The sequence below is a fragment of the Ptychodera flava genome, chromosome 16 (genome assembly GCF_041260155.1).
Source record: "Ptychodera flava strain L36383 chromosome 16, AS_Pfla_20210202, whole genome shotgun sequence".
NCBI classification, from domain to species: Eukaryota; Metazoa; Hemichordata; class Enteropneusta; family Ptychoderidae; genus Ptychodera; species Ptychodera flava.
The window spans coordinates 3,102,107-3,119,573 of record NC_091943.1 but is presented as its reverse complement, the minus strand read 5'-3'; the positions used below and the strand labels follow the sequence as shown (position 1 = coordinate 3,119,573).

Here is a 17,467-nt window from a genome sequence, read left to right as displayed (position 1 = left end):
CCCGGCATCATAAACATCCTGGAATAATTAATTGGAAATTCACGAATAAATTCGTTTTGTCACGAGTCACTGCGTATATATATATATATATATATATATATATATATATATATATATATATATATATATATATATATATATATATATATATATATATATATATATATATATATATATATATATATATATATATATATATATATATATATATACACGAGCAGGACGTAGATTGATGTCTTCATCGGACTGGCAGAGTGCTCAATAGTTGAACTAGAGCTATAGGTAGATGAAAGTCCGGAGCTGGATTATAGATTAAAACATTTATTCGCTACTCAGAGTTTCGTGCATCTTGCGATGCAGTCATCAGGCAACTGCCAAATACAAACCAATACATTCTAGAGTAATGAGAAAATAGAACAAAGGCATTCTGAATGGAACATATCGTGATGCGCGTATTTACGCGCGCGTATACGTGTTTAATTTATGTGGGATAGCAGAAATCTTTTAGAGTGCCTGCAGCACGAAATTAGCTCATTTCTTTTGTTGAGCGTTGCCATGGTTGGTCTACATATGATAAAAAAACTTTTCCCACAAACACAAGTTGCACTTCTTGTTGGTATTGGAGTATGGCTTAGCTTGTTTTACCTTTCTCCATTTGATTTCATACCCAATGTTCTGGTCTTTTAAGTTCCAAATATATTTACTTAACTCAGTTGCATTTTTATAGCGTTGGTTTTTGAACGAGCAAATATGGTTTCTATATCTAAATTTAAATGTTGTATCACATAGTCCGGTGTAAGTTTGTTTTGTGTCCGATGTAATGACTTCCGCTTGGTATACTATGTGTTCATCATTGCAACTACCATTCATCGGGCATTTATTATTGCAGTTGCAGTTTGTCTTATTCTCTTCACTGGGGTTTAAGTTGTTTAATTTAGCCTTGTTGTTGTTTGTTATTATTGTACCATATTACTCATGCCTCTATAACTAATTTTTAGTGTATTTCTCGAAAATATTTTGTGCAAAGGATTTGATTTGGTGAAATGCTTATCGATCAGACTAAGGAAGCATTTTCCTATATTAGTATCCACGCTTTTGCTGTAAGGGGGGTTGTACCACGTAGTGTTTCTTTGTCTATTTCTTTTCCTTTTAGCTGGTTCTTCTTTGTATGTAAGATTGTAATGGTATCCACTCTTATTCAAGGCATCCTGGTATGCAGATTTGGTGTTGTCGAAAGATTCTTTGTCTGATGATATTTTAGACAGTCTCCTGTCTGTTGATCGATTCAGGGATATTTTTCAGGATGGATGGTGGATGATTAGATTTGCGGTGTACATACAATGGCACATTACCCGGTTTCATGTATGGCGTGTGCTTACCACTCTTCAGGTCTAGCGTCACATCCAGGAAATTGACAATGGTTTGGTTAGCCTCAACTGTGATCTTTAAACCGTTGTTGCGGAAGATTTCGCAGATTCCTTTCTTGATGTTTTCAATTTCTTGCGGTTTTCCCTTGAAAGCTGCTAACCCGTCGTCCCTATAAAGCCCGACATTTTGGCCGTACTTTTCAGTGAGTAGAGACAGTATATAGCAACCGACCAATTCACATATTTCCGCTCCGTCGAATGAACCCATGGTCACGTCGAATTGGTCAGATGACGATTTCTTCTCCCATGGTATGTTGGTTTCGAATAACAATGAGCGCCTGGCCTGCATGATGATGTCACGTTCGTCACTACTTATTTGGCGGTATTTGCTGGCAAAATTTAGGGCTTTGGTCAGTAACTCTTCATTGATCGATGGGTAAAATTCGCATATATCAAAGCTTATCAAGGAAAGCGTCTCTTTATGCTCTAGATTGTTGAACCATTTAAGGACGTCTAATGTGTTCTTCCACTGGTTGATGTTCGTGGCATTGATGATTGGCTTATTAATTTTATCGAGGATTTGCTTGCTTACCATGCCAATTTCTGATTTGGTTGGGTTGATTAGGCGACACGTCGGATGATCATTGAATGTGGGTTTATGGTCTTTAAGGGTGATATATGCTTCCTTCTGTGCTATTTTTTCTATGCGATCGTCTAATTCAAGTTTATAGGCTATTTTGGCTGCTTCTGCGTCGATTGCGGTAACTACTTCTGGATTGGACTTCTTGTATGTTTTTGTGATATTTTCTTTCAGTAACTTGTCATAAGATTCAGTGTCCATTTTGTAGTAATTTGTGGTTTTATCCGAGGGTATGAGAAGTTTACCTGGTTTTATGATGGTCTTGATGTCGTTGGATAGTTTTTTCTGGAAACAGCATTTAACATCTTTGAACTTGACATTTTGGATGAGTTTTAACATGTCGTTTTCGAAAGGTTTCAGTTCTTCAACTTGTGGCGGCGAATTTCGTGATTTAAAGCCGTAGGTTTCCTTTGTCTTTGGTTTTCTTGGGTTAAGGAAGAAGTGCGCTATCCAACGCACACGGCGAAGAAAATGTTCAGTTTTCTCAATGAGTCTCTTCTCATTGAGTATGAAATCAAATGGAGAAAGGTAAAACAAGCTAAGCCATACTCCAATACCAACAAGAAGTGCAACTTGTGTTTGTGGGAAAAGTTTTTTATCATATGTAGACCAACCATGGCAACGCTCAACAAAAGAAATGAGCTAATTTCGTGCTGCAGGCACTCTAAAAGATTTCTGCTATCCCACATAAATTAAACACGTATACGCGCGCGTAAATACGCGCATCACGATATGTTCCATTCAGAATGCCTTTGTTCTATTTTCTCATTACTCTAGAATGTATTGGTTTGTATTTGGCAGTTGCCTGATGAGTGCATCGCAAGATGCACGAAATTCTGAGTAGCGAATAAATGTTTTAATCTATAATCCAGCTCCGGACTTTCATCTACCTATATATATATATATATATATATATATATATATATATATATATATATATATATATATATATATATATATATATATATATGTAATATAATATATATATATATATATATATAATATATATATATATATATATATATATATATATATACACACACACATACACACACACACACAACACCACACACACACAACACATGTACTCTGATGTACTCTGTATTTTAAGCTTATGAACGGGCATTCAAGTTTATACGTTTCAGAGAATAGACAAGCAACTTGACGTAACAAATTGGACAGAAATTACTACCCTTTTCAGTAATAGAGCGCGAAGCCACTGCAGTGAACTGCAATAAAACTGCTCACACTAATTAGTTTCAGCTGTAGCCAGCTGGCAAAGTCGACAACATTGTATGTCCCATGCAGACAGTTTGTCTGGGGAAATTGAAATAAAAAAGATTTGTACATGGACCAGTGCATGGTAATGTTACATTGTATCTTAATCTTGAACACAGGGTGCCAATCGTAAACTCTCATTTACAACTCGAGCCTCAGACAGAACTAGTTTTGCCTTTGTACAAGCAGACTTTTTGGTCTTTATCAAGTAGCCTTGTTCAACACCAAAGTGGCCACGGCTACAGCTGAAACTAATTAGTGTAAGCAGTTTTATTGCAGTTCACTGCAGTGGCTTCGCGCTCTATTATTGCAAATGGTTGTACTTCATAAAGATACTGTTAAAGTTACCAGCTGCTGAGGGTTGAAAGACTCGGCCATTACTTCATTGTCCGGAGTCAAATCGTGTACATCAAAATAAACCTTTAAAGGACCAGTAGCTGCAACTTTGCTGATTTTGCGCTATTTTATATTTTGTGTGTCAATTGAAAGGTCTTTTTTGATTTAGTATTGAATTCTTGTCCGGACCAGTATTAACTTGTCAACAATAACAGTGCAGTTTATACATGTGCAGACTAAGTGTACAAGCTTAATATTTTGTATCTCAGGGATCCGGAGCCGTCATTATTTACGGTCTGTAGGGTCAGAGGAGTGTGAGGGGGGTCACTCTAAAAACTGAAAGCTCAATGGGGTCCGCAAGAGAGGAGATAACCTCCTCTGACACTTTCCCCCTCAGCCTCCCGCGTGTTCTCTCCCCGTACCAAATTCTGCCCAGTCAGATATCCCCTGTCATGATACCCATCCAAAGTAAACAATACTATATTGTTGGATACTTGTTATAGCGTGAGCTTATATCCATGTATTTTGTTGTGACTTTGAATTTCATTTTGTTGGTTTCACCTATTTCAACCGCCATGAGATAACCAATGATTATCTAGCAGGGTACACTAGAATTTGAATGGTCTTTACTATTGCTGTATTTTTGTAAATACATACATGTATTGGCGTTTCTAAGTCGAGGGGAGGGGGTCAGTAAAACCCTTGTGTTCAGTGGAGAGGGGGTTACTCAAATTCATCACGTTGGGGTTACTCCAAATTTCAGAGTTTCTGATGAAATTCCTCCGACTCCCCAGGACCGTAAATAATGACGACTCCCTAAGTATGCTTTTTGGAGTAAAACAAGAAACTGTAGTTGACATCAAAATAAAAAGAGTGAAAAAATCATGGGCTTTGGCCCTTTGCGTCCAGGTGTCTTTCGTTCTTTGATGGGCAAAGACTTTTTCAACGGAATAAGATAAAAGTTACTGGACATAAGTTTATAGAAATATTTCATGTTCGGTGCAAACAGTGATCAACTATGCGCCCCGATCTCCTGTCTACGACGATATTGCAGTATAGGTGTCCTTTATAGCATAGAGAACTCGAAAAACAATCCATCGTGAACCAATAGGTTCATTATCTTTTTTGGTTTCATCATTTCTCAACTTTTCTGACATGTTACATTTTTTACACATGGTACGTTGCTTTGTTTTCGCTGGTTTTGTTTGATGAATGAACAAGAAAAGGTGTTACAACGAATCCCGTGGAACATACTCGACAACTGAGGGCGTTGTTCTGCCGCTCATCTTCTCATCCTTCAATGCCCAGTTCAGTAGGTTATATGTAAGAAATAAAGCAGGGGTCCAGACACTTCGCACCAAAACCAGTTCGCCCCACACGACTTCGCCCAAAACCATTTCGCACAAAACCACCTTGTCCAACGCCACTTCGCCCCAAGTACCACCTCGTACTAAAACCACTTCGCCGAAAGTGTAGTACCATCAACTCGTCCTAAAACAACGATGCCACGACGTATCATAACATTGTTTCTACCTGCAACTTGGAAGCATTAATGTGTCAGGACACTTTGGCTACCACGAACCATTTATTGCTGCATGAAACCATAAACAGTAGAATAAGAAATAAGAAACACGCAAACTACTCAATGCTACAACTCAGGTGCCGTGCGCGGAATTGCACGATGTCATTTTCTCGAAATGTGTACAATTTCAAGATTTCAGTCCTTGGATGATAGAAAGGTGATGAAAACTTCGATGGCAGTGGTTGGTTATTTTCAGCTTTATCGGTTTGCGATAAGTTTTGGGCAAAGTGGCATTGTTTTGGGGGCGAAATGGTTTGGGCGACGTGACTTTAGGGACGAAGTGGTTTTGGTACGAGGTTGTTTTGGTGCGAAATGGTATCGGACGAGATGGTATGGTGCGAAGTGGTTTTGGTGCGAAGTGTCTGGGAACCAATAAAGCACACCCAGCGATGGTATACCACGAGATTTTGACCAGTTCACGACATATATGCACGAGCGATAGCGAGTGCATATATGAAGTGAACTGGTCAAAATCGAGTGGTATACCGTCGCTGGGTGTGATTTATTGCTATTATATCATAACAGTATATTGAAATTCTGGCGTGGAACGTCATAAATTTTTGCTCAAGCTGAGAGCTCGCGCCTATGCCAGCCGTGGTATATCGCCAATATACCACGGTTCTTTTCGCGTCTCGACCAATCAGATCGCTGCATTTGCACCATCAATATACTGGTATGATATAATAAACATTATCATATACCTATGCCCTGTATTGTGTATAATATATAACTTTTAAGTATGGAATGATAATACCAAATACTTTATATGGATCTGCAACAAGACCAAAACAATGTGTGTAAGAAATTTTGAAATAAACTGATACTTTAGAATAAAATGTGAAACAAATATTCACACATATGTCCTCGCTCACATCCTCGTATGCAGTGACACTATGGAACATTTTGTGCATTGACACATTTTGGCACTTGATTAAATGGAGGGGGTTGTTGGAACTCTGCTCTAAGGTTGCAAGGGACCCCTACGACCGAAGTAAACACTGTATCTTGATTAAATTGGCAATTGGTGAAAGTTAAAACATGTTGTTGACAATGAATATCGTAAAATTTAAATGTTGCAGCTATGTTGACGTGATGCATCTATATATAATGCATGTGAATATTGTTGAGGGTAGCACACTGTAGATCAACTTTTTTAGTATGACATAAGCTTTCGGAGACAACAGTCTCCTTCATCAGATGTACTTGCAGAATGGACAAAGAAGCAAAAGGCCAAATGCATCGTGGGTAATGGACAATGCCTAAAGGAGGTGTCAATGTGAAACAAAGAGTTTGAGCAAAGGTGTAAAAACACTGTTGAATGAGGACAATGGTTGGAACAACTGGGGCAAAATACAGCCAAAATAGTTATTTGTAATGTGTTAAAAATCCGTAATCTCGATTGAGTCCTTCTTTGACACAGTCGAAATATTGTATAATTTTGAGTTCTTCAGTCTCTCTGCGGATGGTGCTTTTACTACGAATCTTTCTAAGTACAGCCACACGGAAATCATTCGAAAGAAAGACTTAAACAGAATCCCACTGGTTGTAACTTACAGTACACAACTGAACAAACTGAACAAAATAGTCAATGAACTCCACCCAATCATACGAGAGGACACACTACTCCGAGAAGTCTTCCCGGAAAAACCGATCGTAGCGTATAGGCAGCCTCCTAACCTCAAACAACGCATTGTCACCAGTAACTTCCTATGACCATCCAATCCCATGGAACAAAACCCTGTAATAAAGTAAGATGCAAACTGTGCCCTCTCATCAATACCGCCACCACTGTAGTCGGACCCAATCAGAAGAATTTCACAATCAAAGGATCATATAACTGTGACTCCAGTAACGTCATCTATGCTATCACCTGTATAAGATGTCCTTCCGCTGTATACATTGGCCAAACGGGACAGCCACTGCGGAAACGCATCAACAATCACAAGTTCGATATACAGAGCAACAAAACATATAAACCTGTTGCCGAACACTTTAACCTGGCCGGACATTCTATCAATGATTTCCGTGTGGCTGTACTTAGAAAGATTCGTAGTAAAAGCACCATCCGCAGAGAGACTGAAGAACTCAAAATTATACAATATTTCGACTGTGTCAAAGAAGGACTCAATCGAGATTACGGATTTTTAACACATTACAAATAACTATTTTGGCTGTATTTTGCCCCAGTTGTTCCAACCATTGTCCTCATTCAACAGTGTTTTTACACCTTTGCTCAAACTCTTTGTTTCACATTGACACCTCCTTTAGGCATTGTCCATTACCCACGATTGCATTTGGCCTAAATTTGCTTCTTTGTCCATTCTGCAAGTACATCAGATGAAGGAGACTGTTGTCTCCGAAAGCTTATGTCATACTAAAAAAGTTGATCTACAGTGTGCTACCCTCAACAATATTCACAAGATTTAGTCAAGATCAACACGGCTCTATTGAAACTTTATATAATGCATGAAATACACTTTGCAAACAAGAAAGTCACACACATGCAGTTCCAATGACCACCTCCCTTTCAGCACCTGGGTATGTAAAAGAAAAGAACTTTCGCAGTGACATCTCTGATCTGCATTAAATGATATACAACCTTTGCTTTACTCAAGACAGGACAACAATAACGTGTTGCTATTGGATACGACTTTATTGAAAAATATACCAAAAGTTGACACGTAGAAAAGATAGATCGAATAGTTGACAAAATTAGTTCTGTATACAATAGGTAAATCCAGACATGATATCGTACATCATGTGACACTTTTGTTACTTTCACTTCAACTGTTATATTGCTACCCTTTGTTTCATTTGCTCATTTGCATACGAGATTATCAACGGAAAGGTAAACGAAGTTTGAGAACTTCATCCAAACTTCGAGCATCTGTCCGCTCTCCCACTAACATTGCACATATGGTGAGTTCCTTGTGTGTCCTGGGTGAGCATACTATTGAGATTCTGTTTGAATTTCAGTACCTGAATCATCTTAATCTGAATCTTGTTCACTTCTGGGTGGTTATGACCACAACCATTCAAACATAAAAACCTTCATGTTTCAATTTACACATCAAAAATCTTTTAAAATCGAAGCATAATTAGAAAATCAAACAAGTTATCATATCATAATCTTATCAAGGGAACTCACTAAATGTGCAGTAGTTCAATCTATTCTAACCTTTTTGTTTTGATGATTACCTGTGATAATCTACTTGTGGTGCATAAAGTCATAAGAGTACAGTGACATTTAAAGACGCTTTTTACTGAACGACTGATGACTTTTGAGCCAAGCACATCTACAGAAGTGCATGTGTATATCATGATTTGTAGACTTTTACATTATCAGCAATAAATTTACATATCTAACTGAAACATCTACCAATTTCGGCAAAAGTTTCCCTAAAGCATAAAGTACAGTTGACAGGAATCTGTAAATGAAAATACATGACCTGGCAAAGCGGAAATAATGATTCTCAATCTCATCTTGATCTGATTGGATCAGTCCAAACTGAATACTGATAATTGGGTACCTTTTTTCAATAAACAAAACTCCCAGCCATGCAGAGAGACTTGCCTGAAGCTATGATGGTATAGATCTGTCTCGATTGCAAGAGTTCACTTTTTACATATTTGACTCTCTGTACTTGTAATGCACTCAACAATTATGCATCTTTATCATTTTTGGAAAGAATCTGTGATCAAATTCGATTTGTGACCTATGACCCCTGTCTGACAATATCAGGTAACTTTTACCTCTACAGGGAAATGCACATTTTGTAACACAATATGACCATTTAGTAATATCATTGAGAAAATACATGAAGTTAGGTTCTCTTACAAACAGTGCCATCATGCAAGCCTAATATACAAGTGTCAAAGGTCAGAATAAGAAACATTCTTTACTCTAATTGAAAATATCACCATTCTGTGACAATATGAGGCACCTGACACGTGTTAAAGATATTTAAATTTTCACTCCATATAAAGAGAAGGGATAGTTAATATCAGTTAAAGTGTAGAATGGAAAAATCACTATCTCATAAAGACAAATATATACTAATATAAAAAGTTAGAGATATCTCCTAGCCTCTCAATGGATGTCAATAGAAATCTTACAAGCCTCTGGAAAAAAAAAGTTTTGAGAAAAAAATCACCATCTCTACAGCCTCATATCATTATTATTCGTATTAAAAGAAAAGAAAGGCTAAAAACTGAAGTCCCTTTAAGCAGAATTTAAAATAAAGTAAATATCAGTTCATGGGAAACCGTTAAATAAAACTTTCCAAAAAATGATATGTTGAAAGAGTTATAAATACTTGAAAGACTTGAATTTTTATATATTATTACTGAAAAACTGACGTTATACAAGTAACATATGTTATGAAAAATGTGTGAAGAAAATGCAATCAAATATGTCAACCCTCATAGGGGAGTCCATATTTTGACTAGAAAATGTCTAAAGAACTTGAGCAAATCCAAGAGTTCCAGAAGGTCCATTTGAAGGCCCTCTGGTACTAATTATGGAGGTTGTTCAGTTGAGAGATCAGACTTTGTTCATGAAGAGAAGTAAACCATTGTTGATTTTTGAGAGTTGTGAAAGTCGAGAAACTTGCATGTTGCATTATTTGTATCACCATAATCTGTATTTGAAGATATCTTCACATTGTAATGAGACTGGATTTCAGACTTGAATTCCGCACATTTGGACTTCAACATTTTTCTACTGGTTGGTGTGTCCAACTGTTTGGACCAAGGGTTTTGCTAAAATTGACTTCATTTACAGGGTTTGACAACATTCAAAATCTGGCAAAATAAAGTTAAATGTACAATAGGATGTGAAGGTAAAATTGTGAAAACTATTGAAATTCAGAAACCTATGATTCTACATATGCAGTCTTTACGGGGATTCCACGAGGATTCCTCAATAATTTAAATGAGAGAACGTTGCACAAAGTGTCTGCTGTCCTGAAATAATCATCACTTCATGTGAACAGATTGAATCTTACACTGAAGCCAAACATTATTAGTTGTGGATATATTTGAAGAAGAAACATTCCATTGAAAAATTTGACTATCTTAAAACTTTCTTAAATATTTCTTGTTTTCTCGGGAATCGGAATATTGAATACAGTACCTCAACTGGTATTTTGATTTTCTGCCGGAATAAAACTTTGGAAGAGTGACATTTGCCCATATTGCTTGGCACGGAGAATCCTCTCATGAGAATTATTATAATTCTCATGAGAATGAAATGATTTTCTTGATAACTTGGCAATGTCTCTAGTTTCTAAAACCAATTTCCTAACTGCACACATTCCGCTGCATTATCTGTTCAAGCTCAGATTCACTTCAACCTTAAGAATAATGTATTTCTAGTCAGTTTTTGCTTTTGTGTCTCGGCAAAACGCAAAACTAAGGTAGGTTTCTTGCCAAGTTACATACACACAATCCAAGAAGGAGGTTCCTCGTCTCTGATAACAACAGGGATTTTCCAAGACACCAAAATTACCATCCTATAGAAGATATATATGTCTTGGGCGTGATATGTAGCTGAAAATATTAATTCACTGAAAATAAACCCCTATTTAAAAGGATCATAATAAAAACGTGGAAACTCCATATTAACACAACTACCACTGCATAATTCGGTAATAATTACTTCAATATCATCCCTAAATTTAATGGTATTTGGTATATCCCTATTGTTCTCATGGTTCATCACACTCTAGAACAACAATTATAGGGGTGACTAAGTACTATTACTTATTAGATATTCTTTGTACCTAAAAGTTTTCCTTTGTTTCAATATATTACCAGTACATTACGTTGTTATATTATTTTCAAAATATACAGATATTGTGCTGTAACTTACCACACTTGTACATGTACATGAATAAAGTGTTTCTCAATAAAAGTCAAGCAATATGGTGATACATTGTACCTGTTATTTTACGCTATTTAAATAACATGATTAAGAAATCAATCACATATTTCATTCACTGACATATTCAATGGGTAGAATAAAACTATCTCTTCTTCTTCCATGATTTGTAGAATTTTGGAGAGATATCTCACATGGATTCACTATCATGAGTACAGAGAGTTCACAAAATTGACAGTAACTTTGCACCGAGATGCAAATCACGTACACACCTACTGATTGGTTGATAAATTACTATGTCTCCCCCTCAGCCAATCAGTGAACGATCTCAGATTTGATTTCATCTCAATGATATACTGTAATGAAATTCATCAAAAAATTTACACTGTCACCCTTTCATCCATATTTCTTTTAATACAGCGCCCTCACAGCCACACAAAACAGAGTTATCCTACCGAAGTTTGAGGGAGCAAAGTGTTACTGTAGATATTGAAAAGACTATAGCTGTACCTTTTGATAACATTTTGATAAATTTGTTTCTGACATCAAGCAAATTTCTTCTTCTCATTATACTACCGGTATGGTCAAAGGGGCATTCCTTGGTATTCAAAATGCCCATGTGAGGGCGCTGTTTTTAAAAAGCGGCCACCCACTTAAATCTGTGATTGGTTAGAATTTCTCTTTCCATGGTAACTGTGGCAAAATTGGAACAGCTGACAGTATACCTTTGACTGTGTTAAACATACTGTGTTTTCATCATGATTTTGGGAGCAGAACAAGCACCAACTGTATTTGACAAACAGAACACAAAATAATTGAAAGTACATCAAAACTTACAGCAGTATAGAATTTCTACTCCTTTCACCATCCTGGTTCGGTACAAACTCATTGTTAGCAATGGTGAGTGTGGACCTGTTTACAGGGAAACTGGGGATCAATCGGTTATACTTGTCATCTATCTAAAGTGTTGCTCTCCCATCAGTATTCCGTCTGGTTTATCAAGTTACCCATGACAACATTATCATGCAAAACAAAGAGAGTGGAATGGTATTTTTCACCCCCATTGTATCACAGTCTATCTTGTACATCATATTGAGAAAAAAATGTTTAAAAAATCTTAAATAGCCTCTTAAACCTTTTAAAATAAATGTAAATACGGCATCTACCATGCCAACGTAAGCAAGCAGGATGTACTGTCCATATTAATACTAACTATTGTGTACTGGGCTCAAGAAACAGAATAAATTGACTTCCATTTGTTTGTTCAATGCCTCATATGTGCAATGGACTGTCAACTACAAGCATCTCAAAACCTCTATATACAGTCCAAACAATAATAAAAAAAGATCCTTACAAATTATTTTAAAAAGTTCAAAACCCTCCTTTCTATGTTTTAAAAATATATTTCACAAGTTACTAGGTACTGCATGGGAAATTAAAGAAATCAAATAAAATGGTACAAACATATAAGTGATGATATTTCTAAAGTTGATGGCAAATGGTGGCACTTAAAATTTAAATGAATCATTCTACCGCCAAATAAAGCTAAAAAACAGAAGACAGACAAAATTTACTCTGAGGCAAAAACTATAATAGCCGCAATTGAAGATGTTAAGCCATCACCCATTTGGCACTGTGATCTGTCTTATCACTATTACTGTATTATAATAGCTCACCAGATTTGATTTGAGCAACAATTGCTGTCTTTGGAAGCATATTGTCAACCGCTGCTGTGGTCTAGTAACAGTTCATGCTTTTCCCGGGGGTTGAAAGCAAACATTGTATCTTTATTCCTGTATTCAGACCAGTATGAGACATTTCAGAATGCAGCGTACTGAGCTAGTAACAGGTTTGGCTTTCCTTGTCAATTGCAACTATTGTTGTCTAGAAAACTAGGCCACAATGCCCTTAACTTTGCCATCAACTTTGATTGTAGACTGTTAACTGACATATCACCCCAGAGGTGCATTGTGGCCATATTGTTTCTTGACAATAGATGCTTCTGTTGTTTATAATTTCTTTACTCCAATTATGTACCAGAGAGTGATTTCACTGATCCAAGTCTTGACTGTTCTAAGTTGCAACAATGTTAGGTTGTGTTGGAGAAAGTTCATCACTCTGCCTCCGGCTTTTTGTTCTTTTTTCCCAGAATCTTCATGAGTCCTTTGTTCATGTAGTAAGGCTTTTCTGCAGAGCCATCATGTCGTTCCAGGTCTTCCACTGTAGGGTATGACAGAAAAATATTTAAGTTACTTGTGATATATTTGTGAGAGCTCGAGTCTTGAGTTGCTCTGTGTCTTGCACAGATATGGCATCGAGGGCTTAACACTGAGTGCTACTGGGCCACACACTTTTACAAATCAATGTAATCCTAAGGGGTCCAGTCGCTTCACAACTGTGTTGGATGGCTGTATATGGAAACCTGATTGTTTTCATAATGGAGATTCAGCTCCATCTTCTTCAGACACATTTTTCATATACATTGAAAATACATATACATATTCTCTATAGAGGGTGCCTTGTTTGGAAATGAGTTGATTTTGCTAGATAAATCAATTAGTTCTATAAATTATTACATGCCTCGATGTGAGTGCAAATCAGTGCATTGATTTGAATAGGAACATCTGGAAGTTAGTGGACCAGTGAACGATGTACTGACCGGTTTCCATGGTTACCCAGTCCAGTGAAGCCTTTCGACGTTTTCGACGTCAAAATAGACGCTTAACGCCAGATGTAAAATATCCATGCACACACTGCTATTTCGACTTTCGTTAAAATCTTTGCTACCTATCAGGTTGCTATGGGTTACAATAAACCGAACAGGCGTAAAAAATCACCAGTGGTTTTCACCAGGAGCAATGCCAGTATCCCCTCTAAGCAAAAATCAACATCTTTATTTTCCATTCAAGTGACAGAGACAAAGCATTTTGCAATATCAGTACTAGGATATCATACTTACAGAAGCATAGGAACAAAGTGTCAACAGCCATGTTGTAGACGCTGAAGAAACAGGACGCGATGAAGTATGTTCCTACGATGATTAACTGAAAGAGACGGTAAAGGAAATATTTGTATTTGTCAGTCATATCCTGACATGTACCATTTTTTAAAACTAAAAGCTTGATTTACATGATAGAGCTTGTATTCTAGACACTGTCAAAGCCCGTTGTTTGATGACAAGCTTTTACTCCCAGCCTTTAACTGATGTGCCCTTGGCGGTCTGGCCCCTTTAGTCCCAAGCTGGTTACATCAGCTTGCTGAACTGAGGCTACTCTGACCTCATATCATAGGACAGGAACTGGCTACATTCACCTTAAATTGTCAAGGCCAAGAGAGGGTCACTGTGCATGGCCAAGAGGGAGCGTTGTAAAGAATGCATGGATACATGTGAGTCACACCTAAACACTTACATGTATGTAACTCATTGACTATTATACCAATGTCCATTATCAATCATGGTATATATGCTATGTTGACATGCTGTACTGCACACTTCGAGTAAAACTACAAAATGTGTAAATGAACTTTTAAACCGACATTCACACTCTAAACCCACAGTCACAAGAAACTTTGGCATCCCTTTTATGATTTTACTTTCAAAACAGGAGTAGTGTCATGTTATTATCCTTGACATAGGAAGTGTGTCTGTTCATTGTTACACATATGCACAGAATGTGTATACCACTGTACAGCTTTTATTCAGAATTTGGACGATAGGCATTGTATAATATTGAGAATGTGGTATGTCATACTGATTCGTCATTGTTAATGATGCATTGAGCTGAGATTAATGTATTGTAATGGTGATGTGAATACCGTATTCCTCCGATTCTAAGACCCCGCCCGTTTATAAGACCCCCAGGATTATTTTATCAATTCGCAATTAGCTGTTAGTTCGTTAATAAGACCCCCCAGGGGGTACACCCGAATTTTGACTGGAACAATAGCGCCATCGTCATGTAATGAGACCAGAATATCCACAACACCTACGCTGCTTATCAAAGTCACAACAAGTGTCAAAGTGAAGTATCAAACCTCACACACACACGCACACTATTGTTGGGGTTTGGAACATGTCAATCGGGAACAGTTCTATAATTTCCTGGCGATAAAACTACACTTGGATTTCACTACCTAAATGAACAATATAAAAGAGTTGGATTTTTTAGCGTCTCGATCTAGTACAATATCGTCTTTTCGTTACTGTCATTTTGCTACCATCAAAATAAGCAGATTTTTCAACATCTGATTATGTACGAATCGAACATTTCGATGCAATTTGGCTACCATGAAATGAACATTTAGGATCGTCGGGTTTTCGGACTTGTCGATCAAGTACGATTCGCTCATTTCATCACGATCAAACAAACACAATTTACACTCATACAAACACAAAAAAGTTTGGGTATCAGTTCTCTTTTTGGAGACTGTTGTGGCCCTTAAAAGGACAGTTTCATTTTTTTTTGTCAGCGGCATGATTTGGTCTGTTTTAGTGAATATGTACGGTGAAAACAGTACCTCGGACTGATTGCTTTAGCAGAGGTACAGCCGCATTATTTGCCAAAACACCGACGTGACATTTCTCTGCCATGCCAACTCTTGGAGAATGGATGAATGCTTTCTTCTTTGCCTTCAAGTAGTATTTTTGTTGACTGACACGTCACGATCGATGATATCGAAAGTAACCATGCCCGGTATGAGTGCTGCATCTTGCTTCAAACTTTCAACTTTGCAACCATCTTGAACAACGGCTACAGCATTTCGATCGTGTATGTTGTCTGCATCTCGGCGAAGTTCATACGGCAAACCAAGTTCTAGCTGATTGCGACGGTAGTTAGGCATGCCGACAGCGAGAATGTTTTTAATAATTACTTTTTTTCTTGCCCATGACGACCGTGCACGGTCTTATGACTTTTCAGAAAATAAAGTCTACGATAAATCGACGCATTTTTATAGGATCTTGTAACGATGTGGGGAAATCCTTTTGTTGCCGTTATCAATAGAAAACTTGGGACGTGTGAATGACACGAGCTTTGAACTTGCTTCGCTCAACTTTTACACTTTTGTTTTCATACTACTGAGGCAAAAGACTACGGCACATGAAAAAGTTGCTCTTTAAATGGTGTGCTTATAAAGATTTTTTCAACAGTTTTCTATCAGGTAAGGTATGTTTTCTATCAGGTAAGGTATCTTTTGTGATCATTGTGAATAGCTGCACGTTTTCTCTTACGTTCAATTTACCATTAAAGTATAAAAAGATTTTTTCAACAGTTTTCTATCACGTAAGTTTTCCTTTGTGATCATTGTGAAGCGCTGCAAGTTTTCTCTTACGTTCAACTTTACCGTATAAGCAACCAGTGAAAATAGAAATATCATTGGCATCGTAAAATCTTTCAAAAAGACTTAATGACGACGATATCAACTTCGACTGGTTTGACTTAGATGAAGAGGGCAATTATTGTGTTGACAAACGAAACGCGATATCCAAAGTTTCTTCCGCGCATGAACTGAAAATTCTTTGAATTTCTTCCGTTTATGTTTCATCGATTTTGTAGTTTTTCTCATATAATGAAGGTATTTATTGTTTGGACGGCATTTGTTTGTGTCCTTTCCTGAACTAGTCCCAGCAAGAACGATAGTGTAACAGATTTTCAAGATTATGCACGCTTTCGAAGTCTTGCGAGGGAAAAATACCCAACTTCATAAGCTTAAACGGCCCTATACACTTACAGTTAGAACAAGTCATCGTTGATGACACAGTCCCAATTGTTAATAGGTACTTTGATTACAGGTCCTCAGATATGATAGAGTCCTCTTCATTAGGTCTGTGATAAAAATACTTTTGAATAAATTCGCTTGATACATGTCTGAGTTGTAGTTCAGGACATGAAAAAATCGTAATAAAATGGCCACATGGTGGCCATATTGGATCATATCACAAAACAAATCAATGTGCATATGTATGACTTAGGTCAATGTCCTCGTACCAACTTTGATTAAAATCGGTTCAGATATGCCTGAGTTATGGCTTTGTACATGAAAAAATCATATCAAAATGGCCGCACAGCAGCCATATTGAATCGTATCACAAAGCAAATTAACGTGCATATGTATGACATTGGTCAATCTCCTTTTACCAACTTTGAATAAAATCGCTTGATACATGTCTGAGTTATGGTTCTGGACATAAAAAAACGTATAAAAATGGCCACAGAACGGCGGCCATATTGGATCGTATTACAAAACAAATCAATGTGCATGTGTATGACATAGGTCAATGTCATTGTACCAACTTTGAATAAAATCGGTTGAGATATGCCTGAGTTATGGCTCTGTACATGAAAAAATCGTAACAAAATGGCCGCACAGCGGCCATATTGGAT

At 37.1% G+C, this 17,467-nt stretch overlaps 1 protein-coding gene across 2 annotated transcripts in view; it reads right to left on the bottom strand.

The window, feature by feature from the left end:
• Positions 1–7,835: 7,835 nt before the first annotated feature.
• LOC139152529 (choline transporter-like protein 2) overlaps positions 7,836–17,467 on the bottom strand; it is a 49,125-nt gene continuing 39,493 nt past the window's right edge. For both annotated transcript variants that reach the window (XM_070725720.1, XM_070725721.1), the window contains 2 exons: positions 14,044–14,128; positions 7,836–13,304 (listed from right to left, as the gene is read on the bottom strand). In XM_070725720.1, the coding sequence (XP_070581821.1) occupies positions 13,198–13,304; positions 14,044–14,128 (192 nt within the window). In that variant the 3' untranslated portion in view covers positions 7,836–13,197. The remainder of the gene's footprint in view (positions 13,305–14,043; positions 14,129–17,467) is intronic.